At 39.7% G+C, this 24,570-nt stretch overlaps 2 protein-coding genes across 7 annotated transcripts in view; one reads left to right on the forward strand and one right to left on the reverse strand.

The window, feature by feature from the left end:
* Nucleotides 1-9,143, forward strand: part of FLT1 (fms related receptor tyrosine kinase 1) — a 109,254-nt gene extending 100,111 nt beyond the window's left edge. The window contains exons 26-30 of the mRNA XM_064409121.1: nt 342-447; nt 541-671; nt 1,022-1,106; nt 1,933-2,024; nt 6,772-9,143. Of these exons, the coding sequence (XP_064265191.1) occupies nt 342-447; nt 541-671; nt 1,022-1,106; nt 1,933-2,024; nt 6,772-6,973 (616 nt within the window). The 3' untranslated portion in view covers nt 6,974-9,143. The remainder of the gene's footprint in view (nt 1-341; nt 448-540; nt 672-1,021; nt 1,107-1,932; nt 2,025-6,771) is intronic.
* Nucleotides 1-24,570, reverse strand: part of PAN3 (poly(A) specific ribonuclease subunit PAN3) — a 119,597-nt gene that overhangs the window by 30,205 nt on the left and 64,822 nt on the right. For 3 of the 6 annotated variants that reach the window (XM_064409128.1, XM_064409125.1, XM_064409124.1), the window contains 6 exons: nt 20,635-20,774; nt 19,753-19,882; nt 16,799-16,863; nt 15,948-16,086; nt 14,685-14,822; nt 10,042-12,989 (listed from right to left, as the gene is read on the reverse strand). In XM_064409128.1, the coding sequence (XP_064265198.1) occupies nt 12,849-12,989; nt 14,685-14,822; nt 15,948-16,086; nt 16,799-16,863; nt 19,753-19,882; nt 20,635-20,774 (753 nt within the window). In that variant the 3' untranslated portion in view covers nt 10,042-12,848. Of the gene's footprint in view, nt 1-10,041; nt 12,990-14,684; nt 14,823-15,947; nt 16,087-16,798; nt 16,864-19,752; nt 19,883-20,634; nt 20,775-24,570 lie in introns of those variants that run through there. The other 3 variants (XM_064409126.1, XM_064409130.1, XM_064409127.1) reach the window with 2 other exon arrangements.

A 24,570-nucleotide genomic window follows, 5' to 3' on the forward strand; every position in this document is an offset into this window, starting at 1 on the left:
TACTTTAACCTAAACATTGCCAGTTAATAGATGTTTAATACAAAGGTTTAATGCTTAATTAGGAATGAAAAAAAGGAAATATGACTGGTTGGCTGAATTATCCTTTTGATGTGGTCTTCTAGGGTGTTGCATGAAGGTTTTCTGTTTTTATGGAAAGTTCACTGCTTTACTTTTAGGAAGAGGCCTCAATGGTGTTAGAGAGAATCTTTGTAAAAGCAAGCAGGTTGAGGAGTTACCTCCCTACGTCTGTCTATCGATGACAAGACGTCAAAGACAGCACTGCCTTGGGTCAAACGCAGCTGTAACCCCACCATGTGCTCTCTTTGCTGTTGCCTTCACAGTTACCAAATCATGCTGGACTGCTGGCAGAGCAATCCCAACGACAGGCCACGGTTCTCCGAGCTGGTGGAAAAGCTGGGTGACCTGCTGCAAGCAAATGTCCAGCAGGTATTAATGTCACAACCACATGCTGTCACTGAGGCAGGGGCAACTGGTCACGTGGACCCAGGAATAAGGCTTCTATTTCTTGTTCACATTTAGGAAGGGAAAGACTACATACCCCTCAGCACAATATTTACAACAGAAAATGGGTCTCCCCCTGCATCTGATCCTTTGTGCAATGAAAATTTTCCTGTTACAAGCTCAAGTTGTGGAAGCACCGAAAATGTCAGGTGAGATAAGCAAGAATAAGACTGTGTTTGTTTGTTGGGGGTGGTAGCTCACTGCATAGCCCAGCTTGGACCTGGGGGCAAGAAAATACTCAGAGACAGCCCAGAGGTGGCCTGAGTGTCCCAGCAGTTGCTGAGTCACCCACTGCTGTGGCTCTTTCTGCCCAGGGGGACCTGAGAGGCTCAGCTGTGTGTACCCCAGGACTGGGGAGTGAGATTTGGGTGGGGTCTGGTTAACAAGTCCCTTTTGTATGGTCTATCTTGAACTGTCTAAAGAAACAGAGAAATGCCCAATACCTCCTGCCTGTGCACTTCACACTCTCACCAAAAATTCTCCTTCTCTTGTTGAACAGATACATAAACACTTTCAAAATAAACCCCTCCCAGCGCATAAAGACATTTGAAGAGCTTCCCAAGAAGGAAACGCTTGTATTTAATGTAAGTGACTCCTGGGCCAAATGATATGCCATGTGTTTCTTTTTATTTATGTGACAGATTTATACAGGGATAATCAGGATGGGGGGTTACTGCTTTGTCAGCTCTAACTGATACAAGGTGCAGGATTAGCTGTACTTGCAAAAAGAGGTTATCCCACTGCCCTACAAATTAGGGTCAGAGATCCTTGCTGGCCATGTCATGGGCTGCAAACACTCCTTCCCTGACAAGAAGTGGTCAGTTCCAGTAGGTCTGCAAGATATAGCTACCAGAGTCCCACCTGAATCTCACTGGTGTGGGACAGACACTTAAAATCCCTTGGATCTGCATTTTCATCTGAATAGGAGTGCACAAAGGAGGACTGTGAGTCCCTTTTCCATCAGAGGTTCTTGGTAGGAACAAGACCTGTTAGCAGATGGACAAGCTGGAGCCGTGTCTAACAGTGGGACACACACCCAATCCTGCTAGGGACGGGCATGGGCGAGAGGCTGGGGCAAGGTTTTAGTGACTCAGTAGAAGACATTAAGCAGCAGGAGGAGGGAAAGGCACAGTGGTCCTCACAGGGTTGAACTGGTGGCTGGCCAGAGCCTCAGACTGCATGCAGACCCTTTTCTTCCAGCACCCTGGATCTGCATTAATATTACCTGTCTGCTGCACCCCAAGGCACCATTAAATGCCCGTGCACTGCTGTGCACAGAGCTGCTGTCTCCTAGAGCTGTCTCAGCATCAGTGAGCAGAAGGATGCTGGAAATCAGACCAAAGAGGAACTGAGTCTTTTGTGAAATACAGTTAACACCTAACAGGACTGCATCTTTCCTTTTTCTTCAAGGATTATCAAGCAGACAGCGGGATGGTGCTGGCTCCAGAGGAACTGAAACGCTTCACATGGACAGGCAGCAAGCAGAAGCGGACACTCTTTGGGTCTGTATTTGACATTCCCTTCTTCTCAGGTTTTAGATGGCAAAGGAGAATTCAAGGTCCTTGTGCTACATCATGCCTTGTGAAAGTAGCTGAAGTGGCCCCAGCCCCTGCAAACACTCTTGCTGAGGTGTGTCCTGCTGGGTTTAATCAGCAGTCAATCATCTTCCATACCTATGTCTTTGAAGAAGCAAATAACCCTCAACCCCTTCGTTGCACATCAGCAGTACGATTTATTAGCACTTATTGATCCACCTAATGCTCAATTTAATGCCAGTGTCAGAGAGCACTGAACTGAGGTAGGAGGCAGGTAACCGTAGGAAACAAGCCATTAATAACAGGGGAGAAGGAATGCGTGGCTGTGAAGGATTTGCAGTTGTTTCTGCAAGTCCCAAGGGCACCCCAGCTGGGACAAGGCCCCCTGTGCTTGTTTTTGCCCTTCTTTTCCATGACTCAGCTAAGCACGGCCCATTTAACACCCATGGGCTCAGGATGCTAAAGTGGCAACTTTACAATAGATGGATGTGAGGGCCTCACTTCTCTTCCTGCCTTTAAGCACTTGAATATATTGGCCATCTTCCTCCACCTAATTCCTGACAGCTGCCCAAGCAGGGAACTAGGGCTGCTCTAAGAAATGCGTTGCACTGACATGAACTCTCTGTAAATGGGAAGTGTTTATTTTCTCAGTGCCGGCGCTGTATCAGCTCCCAGCCGCTGCAAAGCTGGCAGTGTCCTGGTTTCAGCTCACTGCTCTCAGCCAGCCTGGAGACTGCCCAGACCCAGCCCATCGTTCATCTCGTGCTGGCAGGAGGTCAAGGCCAGCCTGCCAGCGCCAAACTTGTCAGTGCCTTGCAGTTGGGCAGGCTGGGAGGTGCAGCATTGTCTCAGAGAACAATTGGAGCTGGCTGAAACGTGCGGTCAAGGCAGAGAGGCCTCGCTTCACGAAAAATTCCAGTGACTTAGAGGGTGTGGGTGAAATACTACGTGTAGGACAGAACTACGTGTAGGACAGAACTACGTGTAGGAGAGCGCGCACGCTCACAGGGCTGGAAAGCACGGCCTGGAAAAATGCACTGCTGGCAGCAGCCTGCAGGGCCAAAGCTGCTCATGCGTGGCAAAGCCAGGGCAACACAAGCCACTCCAAACAAACGCTGGGAAACCCTTTCTCCTGCCTTGACCTTTCAGAAAATAGGCTCCTGAGCAGTTTTATGGTACTTCAGCTCTGTTGCGGCATGCTGTCTTTGGAGGAGCCAAGGACTATAGAGCTTGGAGTGTAAGTGGATATTACAGGGTTCCAAAGGATGTGATGTTCCCTAGAAGTGGTTTAACTCCTTTTTCTGTGTATTTCTGAAGGCTGCTGTCAGACAACATGGTAATCTCCCCAAAGGAAAATTATGAAATGCCTTTTTCTTTGCATGGAGCAAAGATGCACTTCCGAGCATCCCTCTGGAAGTGCTTTAAGAGGCATTTTCAAATGCAGAAGGAAAAGGAATGCTTGGATAAGAAAAAAAATTGAACTGAACATAAATCCTTGGGAAAACGGAGTGGTAGACTGAGATCATACAAGGTCATCTGGCCTGCAAGCTGAACAAGTGGTATTGTAGCACTGTGCCAAAAAGCACTCATGGATGTGAATGCAGGCAGTGACCCTTCCGTCTGCACACATTCCTAAAAGTGGCAGCACCTTAGCTAAGCATCCTTTACTTAAAATTAATTGGCGCAGTAAATAAATACCCCTGAAGTTTGTACTGAGCAAGGTGGAGCCTGGAGGGGTTTGAGGCATGGAAACTGATCTAAGCAGATGTACAGTCCTGCTTCTTCCCTTGCACCGCAGGCATCCTGCTCTGCGCTCCTGCACTCACTCTTGTGCTGACATTTCAGCTTGGCTTTTCTTGCAGGGAGCTGATTCAGGTTGCCAGATTGTCAGAAGAGTTTCTGAGTGAGCAAGTAGCAGCTCATGGTCAGGGCAGCTGGTGCCAGCACCAGACTGAGGGTTTCACCTCCCTTTGGCAGCAGCTTACTTACAGTTAGATTCCTTCGCTGTAACAAAGCATTGGAAGATTCAGACTGGGCAGAGCTGAGAACTGCATAGTGTGGAAGGAGCCAAACCCAGAGCACCCTACCTGTCTCCAGAAGCACTCCCAGGGTTTGTTTCAGAGGAAACTGATCAGTTGACTGCAGGAGAGAGCCAGCATGTAGAGTAGTGCTTGCCAGGCCAAGGGCAGAGCAGAGCAGGGAGCCAACCTGACAGTGCAGTGGTACCCCACTGACCCTGGCGAGGTGCCTCCTTTTGGGTTTCCACTTCTCCTGCCTAGGGAAAGGCACTAATGCCAAAGCTCACCCTTGGTTTCACTACAGGAAAGAGCATCAACCCAAACCCTGGTGAGCTCCCAAGGCCCAGGAGGTGGCCAGGAGCAGGAAACACATTGGGATCCCATTTTGGGTCTTGGAGGGGGAAATAGAAATGGTTGTGACATGTCTTGGACTTGCTAATGCCACTGAGATGATAAATTATATTCTGAACAGCAGGAAGAGAACTAAATTTTTCCTAATATGAGGCCTCAGGTAAAAGACCCAGATAGAAAGGTTGGGGGGCAGTTTTCTGCAGTCCTCTTTTGCAGGTAGAAAAGATCCCAAGTGCAACCCTTTTCTAGCTTTTCAGCAGTGGTGAAAACGTCCAACACAAGTAAGCCAAAATCCTTGGGCTGAGGCAGACCCTTGAGTTAGTGTAAATTACAAAGCCAGAAAAACAGCAAGAATTCTACCTCCTGTGAGCTGGAACAAGCATCTCAAGAGCTACAGCCAGCCTGTAACCTCACTCTGGTCTTGAACATGGCAAGAAACCAGCAGCCATTTCCTCCAACAAACAATCCCAATTAAAGACCAACTAAACACAGTTTCCAATTTACATCCCTAGATTGGCAAGAAGATAGTCCACAGCTACAGAAGCCTTTACTGATTCTAAATTCAGACCCAAAATAAAGCCTGACTACAGATGCCAAAACCCCTTGAGCTCCCTCAAAGTTTTTTGTGGGAATCCATGCCCAGGTACAGCAGTGCACCCCAGATAAAATTAATAGATGCAGTTCTACTGGTGTAAAGGTTTATTAAAGCAGAAGCCAAGTATAGCTCACAAAAAAACCCAAAAACTCAGGATGCAAAAGCCTGATGATGATGAAAGGATCAAAGCATGACAGTTTTTAAGACTCACAACTTGTCATACACACTCCACTTTTGCCAGCTCCCAAAGACTTACAATCACAATGTAAATCACAGAGGCATTTCTCTTTAAACCATCACAAAAAGCCCATTGCATCTGTGACTAACATTGTCATAGTTATGGAATTTATCCCAAGGCAAGTACTTCTCCATCTGCCAACAGATGCAATTCAAAAATATGGGATGCATCTGTAATCCTCATCACAAGGGCTCCTCTTCAGGAACTCCATTTATCTACTAATAAATTTAATGGGGTGGTCTTCTTAGGGAGACCATGCAATTTCCTACAGTAGGACAGAGGACAGAGACCACACTCCTTAAAAAACCACACAGGCTTCTGAGTTAGAATTTGAGAAACTGTGACATCTAAGAGGAACTTGTAATGATCTTGTGCCACTAGTTCTGTAATTTGACTTAAACACCTAACAGTGTAAAATAAAAAGAAAAGCAAAACCCTGGGCTCCACAAGCCTCAACAGATGTGTTCTGAATGTCTTACTTGGAATTCAAGACTAGGGCTGCCAATGTTTCTGACCTTATAAATGGAGAGGAGTGGATTGTCCATGAACTTATAAAAATACAGGGGAGGAAATCTAATTTTAGACACTGTGGTCCAACATGTTTACTTTAGGATTTCACATGTAAACAGTGATGGAAAAATGCTCTGGCTTGTCCTTTGTCTACAGATAAATCTTTATACCAAGTTCAATGGTATAAAAATTCTCTTTGCCCTGATTTTCTTCATTACTGAAAGAGCCCTTCCTTGTAAGCACTGCGATCTCTGACTGTGGGTGACAAAGTGCCATAAGGCTAACAGTGCCTTTAAAAGTGACTTTGCCCAGAAGACATTAAACCCCTCTTAGTAAAGGGCATCTTATAAAAGGCAGCCTACAGGATAACTGGCCCTTTTAAGAGACAGGAAAATTCTACTTCAAACCAGCAGTGCGTGGCAGCTGCCAAAAGAACCCAAAAAAAGCAGCCAGCCAGACCTCATGCCCTTCCTCAAAAACATCAGCAATTTGTATTAGAAATTCTTCCCAGCATTAGGCTTTGGGAACACCTACACTAGTAGTTTTCTACTTTTGCCTCAAGGTTTGAGACCTCCCATCACTTCACTCCTGCTCAAAACCCCCTGTTCCCTCAGGAAGAAACACTTAGATGTGGGGATATGCTGCCTCAGCACCAGCAGAGCTGCCAGACACTCCCTACTACACCAGCCTGCAATAAAGTTTCACTCCCCAGCATCTGCCACAAATGAGCAATTAGAGCTTAGGCTGAGCAGTCCAGTACTCCCCCCAAGCAATGCACTTTTAACAATATTGTTCACTCCCAGCACCTCTGTTTAAAGGGGACTCACAGGGATCACAGGAGGGCTCCTTCACTCCTGTTCTGCACTCCCACTGAGCAAGTCCATCTGCATCAGTGCCCTTCCCACCATGTAAGAATTAACTTGTGACCTAGCTCTGCTCAAGTCACTAAACCAAAAATCTTTACCTGTTAAGAAAGCTCACAATGACACTGCTCTATTACAGCATTAAAGGTGCCAGCAGGAGCAAGGAGTCAGTGCTTTCTGGAATAGCCAAGCCGAGAAGCTTCTGCAGTTTCAGCTGTGACCAGCTCAGTGACTCCAAGCGAAGATACACCTGTGGTTACGCGATGCTGGAGAAAATGATTGCCAGCCGTTCTCCTCCCGACTACAATTCTGCTGCTCATTATTCTCAGCCACCAGTTTAAGTACTTCTAGGCCAAGATCTAAGCATGCAGGGTCTCATGAAACACTATCAGTTTCAAAACTCTGATTCAAATTATTTTAATTATCATAAAACTTGAAAAGTTATCACTGGCTTAATCCCTGTGATGTGCTTTTCTACAGACTGCAGTACATGCATTCAAAATAGAGCAAAATATTATTGCTTAAACCTTGGCTTTCCCAAACGCTCAACACCAATAGCTTTTGCTAAAAATGCTGAGTGCTTCTGCATCCAGGAAAACCTGGAAGGCTATTATTACAGCCTCTGCTCAAACTTGAGTCACTTCTGTCCTGACTGGGAGAGGCAGCTAGGAGTCCTAGAGAGCCTAGAGTCCAGTGCACCAGGCACTGAGGTATTCACATCCCATGGCTGGGGTATGTGCTGTACTGGAAAATAAAGGAGCCTTCAAGAAGACAGAAGCTAGAAACAGACTACAAACTATATTTTTTATGAAAACTACTTTGAGAAACTTGTGGGAGGGCTGATGCTCTGAGGAAGCTGAATAAGCTAATTGGGGATGGGGCATTATATGGATCTTACTGCTCCAGATGGCAGATGCAGTAGGGAGCCTTGCAAGGCAAGAATTTAAAATGCACTGCTAAACGCAATTGGCAAGGATAGAGGAGAGCTAAGACCAGATCCAGAGCTGTAACAACAGGGAATACATACCAATTCAGTTTGGACAATCCTGTTGAAATCAAGTAAATATTGAAGTTTTGCACTTTGTCAGTAAGCCAACACGCACACACTGGACCACAAGGTAGATAGGTTAAAGTCAAGCTCTGTACACAAAACCTCATGGACCTTCTAACACTGCACTGATTATATTTTATTTATGGGAATCTGTCTGAAAAGACAGGATGGCTACTAGACTGCACAAACTTTAATTGATCACTAGAGAGTTTGAAGAGATTAGTTAGAAATTACAAGACAATCTGTAAAGTAAGGGCAGCTTTTCTGTGAAGACACCTAAATTTCCATGTTAAGTTACCAGTATGTACAGGAATAAAAATGTATCATTCATTTACAGCAGACTTTTGTACAGCATCTCAGAAAGGTCATGAGTGTTCTTTGCTCAAGAAGCATTAGGGTGCACCCATTCCCTTTCACCTTTGAATGCAGTATTGAAATGAGACATTTAACACAGCAGCACTGATATCTGCCAAAACAATTACAGCCCAATGTCAGCTTCTTGTGGTCCACTAAAATACGTATTAACTCAAATGCTACATGTTATATGATCTCTTGCTCTCTCAGAATTCAGGCAAAGCGCCGTGAATGTAACCCACTAACAGACTTTAAGGCAAATGACCTTTTGCATATTTACAAATAAAAACTATCTTTGATATTCAAGCAAAATAAATATGTACCACTACTTCTAAGTATCTCTGCATAAGAGATCATCAGTTTTAAGTATCTATTGCACTGCCTCTTGTTGGTAAAGCATATTTTACCTTGATAAAGACAGAAGTTTCAGTATTCTTTTGTTACTAGAACTGAGCAGGAATAGTTACAGGATGATGCATCTCAAAGGATGTGTTTGCACAGTGTAAATATATAAATATGCTTTTATGCATAAATATTTAAGAAAACTGGACTACAAAGATTACTTTTGTATGAACTCCCAAGTGTCTTCAGATGTGAAGAACTCCTATTTTGTCTTGCATTTTCTGTCTTTATATAATGTGTTTGACTACTAAATTCATATAATAAAGTTTGCTTTTCAAAAAAATTTAAGAGTTCTGCCAGCGTCAAAGACTGCTGTGGCACACAAGTCAGCACTGGTAGCACAACATCTGGCACACATCCATCCCACAGGCTGATTTTCTGAGCAAAGGAGAACATGGAACAATCACACAGAAGGAAGGCACACTTCTCGCACAGCAATCCAGCTACAGTGAGAGATACCTGTCACTGCTCCCTGTGTGGGTGACATCCCCTAGGTTCAGCATAGTTAGGAAGAGCTTACTGCTGTCTAGAGACAAAAATTCAACTCAGCCTCTGGGAGAGGCAAGGTTTCATGGTGGGGGAAGACAAAGACAAACATCCACCACATAAACCACTCACAATTCCTGGTTTCTTCAGCAGCTAGAAGATGCACACCAGAGAAAAGGACAGCAAACAGGGCTAAGGTGTCCCCACCAAAGCCTGTTCTGAAGCTCCTGTGGCAGCAGGCAGCACCTTAGGCCTGAGTAGAGACTCTTTAATTCAGAGAATCCCCACCCTATTCATCTGAAGCTGGGGAGGCTGCCTCCACAGAGATGTTCAATCATGTGTCCCCTGCTAAACAGCATTCAATCACCTGAGGGGCTCTCCAAGTGCTGGAAGGAAGTGGAGATGAAGCTTTCTCTGGGAAAGCAGAATGGGATCATCAGTTGCTGCAGGAGTTGTGTAGCTGTTGCTGCACATTACTAAGGAGGAAACTGGAGACTGGTGATGTGCATCAATCAAACAATGTAGCTTATATAATAACATTCCTAAAACACTGCAATTTCAGCAATAATGACTCCATGTTAAATGTGTGCAGGGACTATTGACAATTCACAATATATTACACAAAATTACATCTTCCAAAAGCACGGTCAGCATTGGATGGATATAGGAGACTTTATCCCACCAGCAAATCATTGAACCTTTGCTGGTTAAAAATATAGAAAAAGAATTCTGTGAAATGAAGTTATTGCGACTCCATGTGCAAATTCTCAGAGAAATTAATACACTTTGTTACTGAGCAAAAAAAGCTCAAAAAACATGGAAGCAAGGGTACTTAAGCAGAGTTTCAAAAGTAGGGCTTATCGAGGAAAGCAGATCTGATCAAAGTGAAGCAGATGGGATCTGACTTGGGAGTTACAGAAATATGCATTAATGCAATTCTAGTGAACAATATCAGTTTTAGAACATCTGATACACTCTAAGTGGCAAGCACTAAACACAGTTTGTGACTCCTGTTTAAACTCTGCATTGCAGACAGAATGAAATAAAATTCCACCACCGAAGTTAAAAAGCCCTGGATCCAACTTCAGAGCTTCACAATGTCAAAATAAGGCCACATTACTTCTGGTATTCTTTATTAAAAATACTGCTGTACACATGAACAATGAAAACAGGATTAAAGATGAGTAACACATACTGGGATCATGACATTAGAACTTAACATACTGGTGCTTTTTAGGGGAAGCAGTTGACACCTGAATTACTGAAACAAGGGCAAATCAAAAATACATAGGTACCCTCAACAAAATATTTACAATATAGTAAATACAGCAACAAAATTTAAAACAGGTACAAAAATTAAAATGACCAACATCAGATGATTTCAAAGGTTGTCCCTTCTGTGCTTTTAGCTGTAAAAAATAGGAAGGTCAGAAATAAATTTCCCATCTGGGAGGGCACATCCTGGTGACTCTTCTTTTAAATACAGATACACAGTTCTTCCTATGAATGGATCAAACTACAACTTTAGGACAACCTTCTAAATGGAATTAAAATGGGGTAGAAGGGCTCTCCCCCCCAAAAAAACACCCAAGCTGAACTTCAGACTGTTCAAATCATTCCCAAATATAGACCAAAAAAAAAATAAATAGAAAACAAAGCTCAACTTCTTTTTAAATTTATGTATTACCTGACACCAAATATTTTCTGGCTGACATTATGTATGAAAACTTATTAGCTGTCTACCTTTTTATTTTTAAACCAAGTCCTGAGGTTACTAGGGGCTGAAGCAAACTGACATTATGCAAATACACACAGGTTTGCAATTTAGACATGTCTTGCAGAGGGTGTGCTGGTCTAAAAAGGATGAGAATTCAAGCCCTATTTTACCCCTGCCTTACACTTCCACAAAATATTGGTCCACAAATTAAATTTTCAAAGGTTCCCAAACCCCACAACTGAACAGATGATCCCCTTTCATTTTCAAAGAAAACAATACTGGAAAAAACCTCAGCCCGCTTATAAATTAAGCATTCCATATTTCTTCTAGAATACAAGTACTTCTTTTTTTTGTACAAAAGAATTACAATATGATTTGTCAAAAAACATAGAAAAGACAGCTGCTCTTCCTCAAATACATGAGCTAATGATAAAAGACTGTTCTGCATGTTCACTTTTCAAAGTTCCTGTTCCTTTTATATTAAAAAGAACATTCTGGCAACTGTTATCGTTTGAATATTAAACATTATGTTCCTTTTAAAATTGCAACAATAATTGATTTTTAAACTCAACAACTGATGCTACTTAATGTGGATTCAACCACATTTTCTAAAATGTGTAAAGCATGTCCCTAGTCTTCAAAGCTTTCGATGTGAAGAGAGTTGCTTTTTTCTTGATGCAAGTCTCAAGGCGGAGAATCATTTTAAAGCTTATAAAAGTGGACAGAGAAATATTAAAAACTTCTCTGAAAACTACAAATATTGAGAATCATTAAAATTGATGTCAGTAACATCAGTTGCAAGTGCTTAGAGTCTGTCCTGACCTTTTGAGTTTCCACATTTTCTTCATGGTGAGCACCCAGTGCTATTAAAACATTCAGTGCTGGGAAAGGATAGATACAGTCTTCACTACTGCTTTAAGAAAGGAAATTCCTACATATTTGGCAGTCTTCAGTATCAAAGTGTAGGTGTTTAACTAGAAATCCCATGAATACCCAAGTTTGGAGACAACTGCATGTCCAAAAATTAGAAAGGTAATTGAGGAGCAAAATTCCAGACTTTTGAAACTGAATTACTTCAGGAATATTCATGTGTTGAGTATTAGCAAAAGTAATATTACTTTGGGCTAAGCAGTGACTGCAAAGGCACAGCAGATCATTATCCCTCCAGATTCAGGCCGTAAAACTTGAAAAGCTCTTGATGCCAGACAACTGCTGTGTTTAGTTAATCTTCTTTTAACAGTGTCTTTGTATCTGTATCCAGTGTAGCGTACCATAATAAAGCTGTGGTTCAAAGAACAGAACTTTATACAAAAATTATACTGTAAATAACCTAAAGTAATACACTCCTGAAACTTCAGGCATTTAAACAATTTCTTTAAAAAAAAATCTATTAAAAAAATTGCATAAATGTAAATGCTTCTGACTACCAGGAAAATGTACAAACAGTTTTTAAAAGGCGCTGGTTGTGTTTAGAGCAAGTTTGATATGCTCCTTAAATTAAAGATGTTTCCCATTATGCTGTTTTCGTCACTTGGCTTAGACAAAGTTTAAATCGAATGACAGGGGACTTTCTTTCCTTTTTAGTCAATTCACCAATACTTCACTTGACTGGTTTTAAAAAGTTGCTTCTTCTCACATTTCTTTGAGCTAACAGTGGGTGGCATACAGAGCTTGCATACAACACACTTTTACAGAGGTTACGAACTAAACGGTCATTAATAGAACACAATTTCTATTAAATTATTTACCTGGTCCTTTATGCTATTCTGGGTGCAAATAATATCAAAAATGAATAAATTTTGCTATATCCTCAGTGACAAAAATGTATCCCAGAAATGTCCTTGCAAAGAGTTTCCCTTAAGTATACAATGTGGCAAAACTTCAGAGATCAGAAAAGTCTTAAAAAAATTAAAATTAGTGCATATACAAGTGGAAAAAATAAAAGTAGGAACATCATGCACCTGATGTGTTCCTTAATCTAAAATAAATTCTTCACAGATAAAGCCTCCAATGGCAGCCTTAGCTCTAGGATAAGTGAAACATTCTTCCCTTCAAGTAACAGTGTACCTGACTGAAGTGCAAGCAGCTTTGCTCATCTCCTGTTTGTTTCCCAAATGTGAAATGAGATGACAACAACAATTCAGCTGTAGTGCAATTTGCTATAGGTTAAGTTCCTCAGCAATGTCCTGCATGCTTTCAGCAAATACTACAACTGACCATTTGCGGCTGCAATCAGTTCTTGAAAAGTATTTTCAAAGCAGCGTTTTAAATCGCTGTAAGTTACCACAAGTACACTCTTCTCATCTCTGGAAATGAGGCTTATTTTTTCTGGCACACCAGCATCTAACTGTAACAAGAATGCAAAAGATAAAATAAAAGAAGTGTGAAAGAAATGGCAAAACATTTCCCCAACAACAAAAGCAATCAATTTCTTGGCAAGTACGTTGTTATGGTGCAGTTCAAATCCGCTAACAGGACACAAAGGAAGAACCTGAATAGCACCACAACAACGTCCTTGCCAAAAAATCGAGACATTTTAGTCTTAACCTGATGGACATTCCCAACCTTAAGACTAGATTAACATTGTTTCCTTCCCTTTCCACAAAGCTAGTAATCCTGTAATGCTCTACTTCCCTGTGTAGAAAACTTGGCAAAATTTTCATGTACTTCCTAAAGAACAAAACTAAATTTGACATTACATTTGCACATATGATCCACGAGCCTAAACGTAGGGTAGGTAATTTACTTCTTGTCCACTCCACAATGAGATAAAGCATGGATCAGCCTCAGGTAGCCTGAAAACTGGTAGAAACCCAAACCTCACATTTTTGGCAGTACTGGAAACAAACTAAGATGTGTGGTACATTTAATCCCTTAGAAAGAAAAAAATTACTTTGGTATAATCCATAACCAAATGGATAATTTGGGGTTGAAGATCAATATTTGTTCCACATTTCTTCTCATGGTTTGTTCTGACTTCTCAAATTCAATATGTAGGTTTTTTTATATACCATTAGATCCTAATTTCTAACAGAGGAATATGCTGCTTTACATGCTGAAGCCCATTACATCACTGTTTCTTATGTTCTTCTCACTTTGCAAGAAATGTTCATCAATAGAGAACTGTCAAGACTCTCTTAATATGCAGAACTTTTGTAGTTTTGTTTTAGTCAATACACTGACAGTTCCACCACAGTATTTCTTATTCCAATACAAAAGGTGGGGCAGAGACAAGTGAGATATGACACTACCAATCCATTCTTTGGAAATACAACCCCAGCAGGTTTAAATGTACGTATTATAATATTGAACTGAATAGAAAAGCAATGAAATGTCACAGAGATGTTCTACTAGCTGCTGTCTGGAGCAACACAGCAAGTCAGCAATTTCTTGCATTTCTCTTCTAAAGTAATGTTTTGAGTGTAACCTTTAAAGCTGCCACATTTTAAAGCTGCTGCTTTTGAATGGTTTCAGAAGGCTGAAAGCAAGCCAATTAGTTTCTAATTTTTGTAGAGTAGGGAAAAACCACCAGTGTCTTCCAACATCCACTACAAAATATTAATACAATTGAAGTGTTCGTGAAATATTGTCCACTGTTCATTCCAATTAGCATCATACAACAAATCAATGAATTACCCTAATGGAAGATCTGTATTAAGAAAGCCACACTGCTAATTACAAACATCAGTATTTATGGCTTTCTTTCTTCCTATGGATGCATAAATCAATATTCTCAACTGAAAAGATGCTCAAAACACCACACTGAAAAGGAAAGTTTGTTTGGTTTTTTTTTTTTGGAACAACAAAATAGGTTTCATTCAAAAGGAATGTGTTTGGCAAGTACCAGTAAAGTCTATACAACTTCTACTAGTACTTCTACAGTTTCTGAAGTGCTTGTTAGAGTGTATTTCCAAAGGAGAATTCTGTAAGCCTTACATTTTTTGTGTGCTGAGCCCACAACCACAGAAGAGAAGAGCCTCTGTTTAAAAAGGTAAGCCATGAACATTTATAGAACAAGGCATTCTTTGACATTGTCTCTTACCTGACCTATGAATTCAGGACTGTCCCCTCCTGCTACAGTACTGTATGAGTCACTGCTTTCAAACCATGATGGCATTTCAATGCCTACTTGAATGTCAACATGCTTTCTTTTTGATTTAGCCTCAATCCCTTTAATGTCCTTTTTAAAGTGATTACAGACACCAACCAGAAAGATAAAAAGGAGGTTAAAAAATGCACAGCAGTGGTCTAATAGGAGGTTAGAAACCCTGACAATTTTAGAAAAATATTTAACTGTACAGTTATTACACATCAAAGGATCTGAACATATTCCACTTTTCTTGGAGAAGAAAGTTGGCTATCCTAATCCTAGAAAAGAAAATATTGGGCACTAAAACTGTGTACTGTCAGTGTCTGCATCACCATTGCTCCACACAGCAAGTGAAATTACCAAGCAGCTACAAAAAGCAACAACAAAAAAAGTTGCAGCATCTTAGCCTCCCATGGATTATTGAAGTTTAACAAAACAATGTAAAATAGGTTGAAAGCTGATCTACCAATAAAAAAATTAATCAGCTCACATACTTTTTAATTTATGGAGCAAGACAAGTTCTTCATCTACTGAAGATCTTGGGGTCTCTCATACATCTCCAGCTATTAATCACGAGAGTGCTCAGATAAAAATTCTGGTAGTGGTGCAGCTCTTAGAAAACTGCAAATAGCTTTGTTAAGTCAGCCTTGGAAAATAAACAGCTGGAGAGACTAGGGAAGTTATTATAGAAGTGGACTTAAAATGTTAAGTCACCGAAATTTTCTAGCACTGTCCTGTTGGCAAGGATTTTGCATAAATTTCTGTTGCAGTCTCCCTCCTGTCTCCTACTTGAGGCAGCACAGTTTAGGAATGGATCTTGCTTTATGAGCATCCTTTGTGATAACTACCAGCAGAAACCTCTCCCAGTTAAAGGAGTATCATGGATCCTTTATGCTGTGTTGAAAGACCAGAGTAGCATAAAGGGACCAGCATTGCTTATCCACAGTAATCAATGCATTCTAGGATGAAAAGTTAATATTGTATCTCACACTATATTAACAAAATATTCATGTACTAGTTTTATTTAAAATATCCATAGATGTTGGAATATTAGCTTAGTGAATACATGGTTTTAATCCAAAATGGGGAAAATAACTGCCAACTAAGCCAGTGGCATTAACCTTCCAGTGCCAACTTGCTTTGCAGTGGAATACTCTTTTAAAGAAAGCTAACATGTAAATCAAACATGTAAAAACTAACCAAAGTACAGTGTACCTTGTTAAGACATGAGATAATGTGACTGAGGTCAATCCAAGGAGTACCCGCTTCTGTCACCTGATGGAAAAGGTGATCTCGAAAGAGCTTTAGTAAATACCTGTCTCCAGTTTCTGACCATGTCGGGTCCTTCTGAAACCTAGTGAAAAACAAATTCTCATATTAAAGCTCAGTAAGTTAAGTAAAATCAAACCCCACAGATATAAATGACACTTCAATCTCAGCTGAGTAGTATTACTGCACAGCTAATCTACCTGCTATCAACTGCAATTAAGTTAGTCCCCCCACCACCACAAACAGAAGATAACATACACAAAAACTTTCTCAGCTGCTTGAGCACAAAGTTAATGTATTCCAAGAGCCGCCAAAAAATAATGGAAGAAAGGAAAAATTATCTGCAATAAGTTTACCACGTAAAACACATGTAGAAACCTGCTTTATAGACATAACTCTAAGTTGATGTAAAAGGATGGAAAGCAGACAATGAACAGTTCGTTTTGATGTAGTTAGTCAATAAAAAACAAGGTAAAAACTCACTAGCTTAAAACCAGTATCTATATCCTTTGCTTCAGTTAAAGCAAGCTATGGATTTCCTCCAAAGCTACTGCCACTCACAAGAGAAACCATACTAAATACAAGGAAACAACTTTGGCTATCCTCTTGTAGCCTTCTCCTGTCTACTTAAAGTTTTGGTCAAAGTTGCTTATCTATTTTTTCTCAAGGCTTCTTAAATACTCATTTCTCCATGGGCAAATATGAGGGAAAAAATTTAGCTTAAATTTATGAAGGAAGAAAGTGCATTGCAAACTGTGTTTTACATACTCTAAATGACAAAAACAAGTATTTCTTACTCTGGCCTCTCATTGATTGTTCCCAATTTTGCTAGGAGCCTAAACAACCTTCCATTTTGCACCTCCTGGAAAACAAGAAAAAGGTTATTAAGAGTCTCTGAAACAAAATTTAGATATTTACTTGCAAAAGATACATGGTAAGAATGCCAATGAAGCACTATTAATTACAAAAACTTATTTATTCAAAGAAAAGGGTATCATTTTTCAGACAGAAATCTAAGGTATTGTATTATTTATCAGTAGTCCAGTGCTCATTTTAGCACTTCAAATTATAATGTGAAGATTCAGCAACTGATGATACCTCTCAGTCCCCACAGGAACTGGACCAAGCAATCTATTTCCTTGTGGAAATGTAAGTCTAATCTCCTGCCAGCCTACACTCACAGGTATGCTAAAATACAGTAAGTTAAACAAGAAAATTATATATATTTTTTTAACATATATATATACACACACACACAGTTATATATACACAGTTACCAAGATACGCAGAAGTATGCAGTATACATCACCTTATTTCATATAAAGATGAGAAAAAACAATCTACTAGATCCTTTGTTCAGAAAAGCTTTGTAGGCCATTATTAGTAAATATTTAGCAACAATATCATTAAATTAATACTCAAATGATAATGGATTGCAAAAATTGTTTTGAAACAAGTTTTTTCAAAGCAGTTAGAATCTAAGTCTTAAAAGAGTATAAATGCTGAGTCCATAAATTACTTAAATAAAGCAATAACAATGAGGTCACACAGAGGCAGAACATTAAAATTATAGTTGCTTAGCACACAAGTAACTGAAAGTTGATTTAGTGTGTTTTTCCACAGCACTTAGGATGCAGTAAAAACAGCAACATCCTAGCTAACATTAAACAAAAAATTAATTCACAGGTAAATTGAAGTTGTCAGGAAAAGATCCTCTCTGATACTATTCACATTCTCCAATGGCTCAGGTCTACAACATTATTCATGTAAGATGCATCTAATTCCATGCATGATCATACTGATTGCAACCGAATTCAGTGTGGAGTAGATTACTGTGCACAGCTGGGTACATAAAGTGGGTCAAGGTGATAGCAGCCTGACCTTGGACAACCTATGGGTAGCAGATTTCTATTAATAGTCTAAAAACACACTGGAGAACAGCTTGCACCACAACAACAGCTACACTTAAAGAGATTGACAAGGAAAACTAATCCTGTCCAGCTAGCCAAGGTCTACTATTTGGTCTAACCACCAAATTTATTTTTGGCATGTGGTCAAATACTCAAAAGCCAAAACTACATCTGTGTAAAGTTCACTGCCTTGCAGATTCCCAGTAAATGTTGACACAGCTGAGCAATACCACAGGCTCTAAGTGTCCAAGAGGCCTCCCTGCAGGCCTAGTAGCCTGCAAGGAGGGAGAAACTCTCCACAGGGCTTATAAACTGAGGCTTTGACTGCTATTACAACAATGTAAAAGTGAGGAGGGAAAGGAATAGCCTAATAGGGTTAGTGCTCTGTGAAAAGTGGGACAAAGATATTAACTACATACAAACCACTCCCAGCATCTGAAGTTCCTAAGCTACAGATGACTGCATGCTTGGACAATATGAGGGGGAAAAAAATCACACATGCTAGTATTTTTCTAATACTCCCTCCAAAGCATTTGCTTTGGGACAAAAATGAACAGAGGGTCCCAGACTAGACATAAGGCATACTGTAGCTCTGATGTTCAAAGAGGGGATGTCATAGTAGGAACAAGTTACAGTGTGACAGCTAATTAAGAAGTGGTATTTATCACTGTCAAGTAAACAGCTATTGCCAAACTGGGGGCCAAGCAACAACTTGAATTTGCAGTACCTCTGCCCACCTGCCAGTGATAAATGACTGCTTAAACAGCCTGACTAAAAATACAGAAATTGTAATGCTGATCACAGGGCAATCTCCATCTTTGCTATGGGAAGGAGTCCATCTGCCCAGCTTTGTGCAGGCACATAGGCCACCTTAACAACAAATGATTGTTAACACCTCTGGAAAAGGATTAGGAGTTGATTCTGATAATGTGGGCACCCAGCATCTAGAGGTACACAGATACTGCCTGGCTCTTCTACAGCTCCTTGCTTCTGATAGATTTCAGCATCTTTCACCAAAGGAAGGGAAAACTATACTCCAACAGGATAATACTGGAGAAATCAAGAGAACCAAGTCGATCAGAATCCCAAACACTGGCCTACTGTCTCTTAAAAGAGTTCTCAGTGAGAGGTTATAATGGAGTGGAATCACAGGACTTGATTAAATCCTTTTGTAGTACCCTATCCCACACATTTTCAGGGACATGAATGCATTCCACAACGTATCTGAGTCCTGGTCGAAGTCCTGCCGTCAGTCACTTCTGACTAACAGACACTCCTTCCTGTTGAACAAATCCCAAATCCACCCTGACGTGATACATAATATGTATTTCCTTTATAGCTAGCACTTGATACCTTGACTGAACACCACAGACTCCCACAGCAAGAGTGCACTCCTCAGGAAAGCTGAACATGGTATCTCCATGAATTAGAATTCATTCAGAAATTAAAACATATGAGAGAAGGGACACGAAATCCAAACAAAAAAATTTAGCACACATTACATGATCCACATAACATACATGGCCTTCTTTACTCAGAATGCTCTTTTTAACCATGCTATAAAGAACATAATTTTCCCAAGACTACTGGTTGGAAATGAAGATGCTACTGTAGTTAAAACACAGCTGAAGACATCTTAAAATTAGGCATTCTTGAAGCTCTGGGGCTTTCAAAAACATGAGTTTAGAGTTGTCAAGCCTTCAGGCAGATTACTTAGGTTAATAAACAAATAGAAAGGGAAAAAAAACCCAACAGAAACTAGTAGAAAACATCTGATTTTAAGGTACAGCTCTAGGAACACTGACTACAGGTCTTTCTGCAGTAATTACTACATGATTTACCTTTGCTAGATCTTCTTCTATAACATCATTTCGCATCTGAGCAGCATCCAACTGAGTATAGAATCGTGCACCAATCATAGGCATGATATCGTTTACACTGCGAAGTCTGTTTTGGTCAGTCAGCAAATACCTGCCAAAATAACCCAACCACCAAAGATTACTTTTTGCAAACGCCAAACATTATATTCCATTATGATTTTATAACTATTTACTTTTTGTATTTAATACACAAAGTTGAAAATTGTTATGTTTCTTAAAAGACGATGTCATCACGAAAACACAATTTGCATGTATACATCTAGTAAGTTATTTATACAAGACAGGAGTACACTTCCATGAAACTGCGCAGTTCATTCAAACAGCAAGAACATATACAAAAAAAGAGATGGATGCAGATTCAGACAGCAATGCAATTGTTTTTCAAATGAGTAACGGAGAAAAGACTTCTACTTTTCCCACTCAGGCTGCAAGGGAGAAAAAGGCTGACTATGTTGAAATGACACAAAAAGAACACGCAGCCAGAAAAAGCCAGCACTCAACCTTTTGGCCAAAAAGTCAGTGTGCCTATTTCTCAGTACCTTCTGAAACTGTAAGATAAGACTGGCATACTGCTATTGTAGAGAACATGCAATGAACCCCAGTATTTAAGACAACCGAAAATGCTTGTTTTGTTTACACTCCTAATTCTTACCAAGAGCTTTACCAGCTTCATACCAAAAAATTTATATCAATGTTTAACAGCACACTGACCACGCAAACAACTCAACAACAGTAGATTTATCTGTAATCTTACTTGCATTTAAAAATACCATTTGGCTTTTGCATTTGTATACATTAAAAAGAGATGCAATTTCCTTTAAAAGGTTTATTAAACAAACTTACAAAATCAGATTCTTCAGATCAGAGGAATAGTTGATTGTCACCAGTTCCATTGCTTTCTGCAAATTCTCTCTCTGAATTCCTGATAAAGAATTGCAAGCCAAAGCCAACACAACTTTCCCCAGGGAGATCAGATCTGCTTGCTATTAGGGAAAACACACATAGGTAAGATTCTTAGTACAGATAAATACTACCTATGGTACTAGATGGTCCTAAAGAGAGACAGTTCCTCAACAACCTTAGAAGAATTTGAGCAACTAAAGTAAGTACTATTCAAATCACGTTCAATATGATTGTTCAAGTAACAGTAGTTAAAAAGTTAAAAAGAAAATGTGTCCTGACACCTAGCAATTTTTAAGTACTATATTTATCTTTGAATGATTAAAATTTACCTATTTTTAGCTTAAGGACAGTACCAGAGAGAACTGTGTAGTGAGCAGAAGCTCTGTAATGAGGTTCTCTGAGCCACCCACCTGCTCAATCCTGACAAGCCAAGGAGTTGGTGGCAAACAGAACAAGTCTTCTCAATATGAGATGTAGAAATAAAAGGATTATTTGTAAAACTGAAACCAGCATCTTCTGCAATCATATTTTTTCAATCTAGCCATCCAGTGTGAATTCCATACTGGGATTCACACCACATTCTAACACATGATATCACCATTTTAACAAATTGCTCAAATATTTTCATCTCTGATGGACAGTGTGAAAAGATCTGAACTGTGCCAAATAACTAGACAGGCATGTACAGCTGCCAAACAGAACAGTATTGTGTGTTATAAAGAAACCTCTGCATTACTAAACATTTTTGTTAAAAGCAGAACTGCTTTTAAAAGATGAATGCTGGATACAGCCTACTTTGCCATAACAGAAAATTCTGCCAGTATTAATAGCCAGCCATGAGAAATTATTTTGAAAAGCTGTAATAAATTTTAAATCCCACTGCTAAAAGTAAGAGCCTAATTTAGTAGCAAACAATGACATGCTTAGGAAAAGGTGAACTGATTCTTTCCATGGAAAGGCTTTCAGCTGCACACAACTTGGCCAACCTTTAAAACACCTGCAGCCTTCCATGCTGGACATGCCTCAGAGTGAATTTAACAGTCAGCCATAGATATGAAATTAGAATTTTCCTGGGGTTTTGGTTGTTTTTTTTTTTTTTGAAAATATAATATATTTTTGCAAAAATAAAACCATAAAAGCTACTAGTAATTGAGAATGGCAGTTTCATAGCCTAGAGCAAGGCCAAGCCATTTAGCAGAGAATGGTCATACAAGAAATCCACCTTCTGTCATTTCTGTAAGAAAGGCTAAAAAATCTGGCAGCATTAGAAGTTCTGGTTAGAATTTGGCAGCTTTAGAAAAATGCTGTGATGGTGAACATGCCACAGCCCCTCACAGCTCTTCCACCCAGAGGCATAACCACACCTGCTGCCTCTGGCTGCAGCAGCTGAGGAGAGCCTTCCCTGAAGCCACATCTCCCAGGTGCTGAGGGAAAGGGAAAAATACCAAACCTTTCCAGGTCACTCAATGTCCCTCCTGTCCTATATCAAGTATGATTAAGCAGCACACTTGGAACATGGATACACAGTACGCCAGAAGTTAAAAAGCTTATTATTCTTGTAGCTAATGAAGACAGGATGTGGAAAATGAGACAAATAAGGACAAAGTGGTTGAAAAGGAGGTGGGACTGTCATTTGCTAGACTATTTCCTAAGCAACACAAAATTTCTGAGTATTAGAATTCCTTTTTCCTTTACTAAAGAGACATTAATCAGAGCAATAAACCCCCTTTTTGGTGTGAACTTGCTTCCATTAACAAGTAGTCCGTTTCAGCAGCAGGGAACACTGCTATGACTCTAAACAGAGGATTTCTGCCAGTGCAGTATCTAGAAACGTGTCACCTGAGAGAAAGGCATTTTCATTATGATTTTTTTCTCCAAAAACTCCTGGAAGAAATATGCATTTGTATTAACCACAGTTAGACTTCTTTCTGCAGTCCTCTACTTTACACTTAGTACCTTTCAATTTTTAGTCATTCATAAGGATATAATCTATATAAATTCTGCATCATCACACAATCCTGAGACACTGAAAATATACAGGCAAGACCCTATGAAAATTGTCTTCCTTTGCACAGGTGCTTTCATAATACAGATTGTGTTAGATTTTAGAAATTATTGAGAAAGTCTTACATTTAACATCAGACAGGAAATTTTAAATTTGAGCTTTGTGAGGTTTTGAGCATTTGACTAGCAACCTTAAATTTTTGTTTGCTTTGCAAATTGCATCTACCAGAAGAACTGGCGGAGAGAATATGACACCCTAATGCACTCCCAAACACAGAGTTTTCAAATTACAGCCAATTATCAGCTTGTTTTAGACACAAAAGTGGCTTGGATTCATCCCACTTATTTTAGGAACTTCAAGCATTCAGTCAGGAGACTGATCAATTTAAGACAACTGTAATTCTGTAAGTCAATTCAGATTTTGAGCCGCTGAACTGCTCTCTGGAGGCACCTGACTATTCATTGTTAGCTGAAACCCTGAAAGAAAATGTTATCACAGTACCCAATTTTTAAAGTTTTACAAGAGCACAAAGGCAATATTCTTCCTGTGTGGCCGGAGAATCAGAATATCACAAGCTGGAAGGATCCCATAAAGTTCAGGATTTCTGAGAGTCAGATTTCTGTTTTAGAAGCAACCAAACTACCATCTGCTGACCCACTCTACAAATTCAGATAGGGTACATGACTTCCCAGACCATTCTTTCTGTAAGGAAGCAATCCACATATGCCTATTAAGTCCTAACCTATCCTCTGAAAATATTCATCTCTTACTGCTCCTAGGCAAAGAAAGGTTAAAGAAGGCACACAAGAACTACAAGACTTCCTTGCAGCAGGAACACCAGAAATATATTTTCTGCATTCCTGTAGTAGCCTTGCTAGTGCAAGGTACAGATCTATATTAGGTACAAGCATTTCCTTGTTTATACTCCCTATTGTGTTTGCATGCTCCTATGGATCACGTAAGTTCCTTTTGCCACTGATCTGACAGAAAACTTCTGCTACGGTAACTATCAACAGTGACTACGAAGTAATACTAAGCTGATTCCTAACTTCAAGGAAAAGCTTTACACCTTCAAGCACAGGCAGCCTTTTGCTCAAAAATGCATCTTGCATGCAATTAATAGCCATTTAATTAGTAATTCAATTCATAACTGTAACCTCTACCAATTTAATTTTTTATCTCTTGAAAGCTTTGCAAATAAGGATTTTATCAGCATTTAGTTCATTGATAGAGCTATTAAATAGCATTCACTAAAAACCAGCACTAGGGGCTAAACTCAGAAACAACCCCCTTCATTAATGTCTTCCTGTTACCAAGTCAATTTCAAGCATATCGAGTCTTTTAAATATTTAAATGTTAATTGCATAGGTACCCTTTCTTTTTTTTTTATTAAATAGGTATGTGCCACTTTGCCAAATTCCCTAGAGATAACATTTTACACATTTGATTTTACCAGCCAGACATGTAAGCTATTCAAATAAAACTTTTTTTTGACAGGATCCATTTTCCAGGAGCACTTTGAAACCAACACTACTTTTTATTTTGTTTTGTTTATCCCGATCCACTGCTATGCTTGGATCAGTATCGGCTCATCTATACTCCAGTTCTGTGGATTCACTTAAAAGGATAAGTTCTGGAATTGTCCTTAGAAGTACCTCAAAGTTCCTACATTTTGGTGGGTTTTTTTAGAGTCAATATTAGTACTTGAGACATCTCTTCAAACTAGTTTCTTTAAATTTGGGGAGGTGCATATGAAAGTTATTTTGGTTTGCTAAATTAAAAATATTTACTTTAAGCAAAAGTAACCTTATAGCCCTTGTTAAAACAGTAAAACTTACATTCTCGTATTTTTGCAAAGGGCAGGACTTATA

Source organism: Passer domesticus, chromosome 2 (genome assembly GCF_036417665.1).
Source record: "Passer domesticus isolate bPasDom1 chromosome 2, bPasDom1.hap1, whole genome shotgun sequence".
NCBI lineage: Eukaryota > Metazoa > Chordata > Aves > Passeriformes > Passeridae > Passer > Passer domesticus.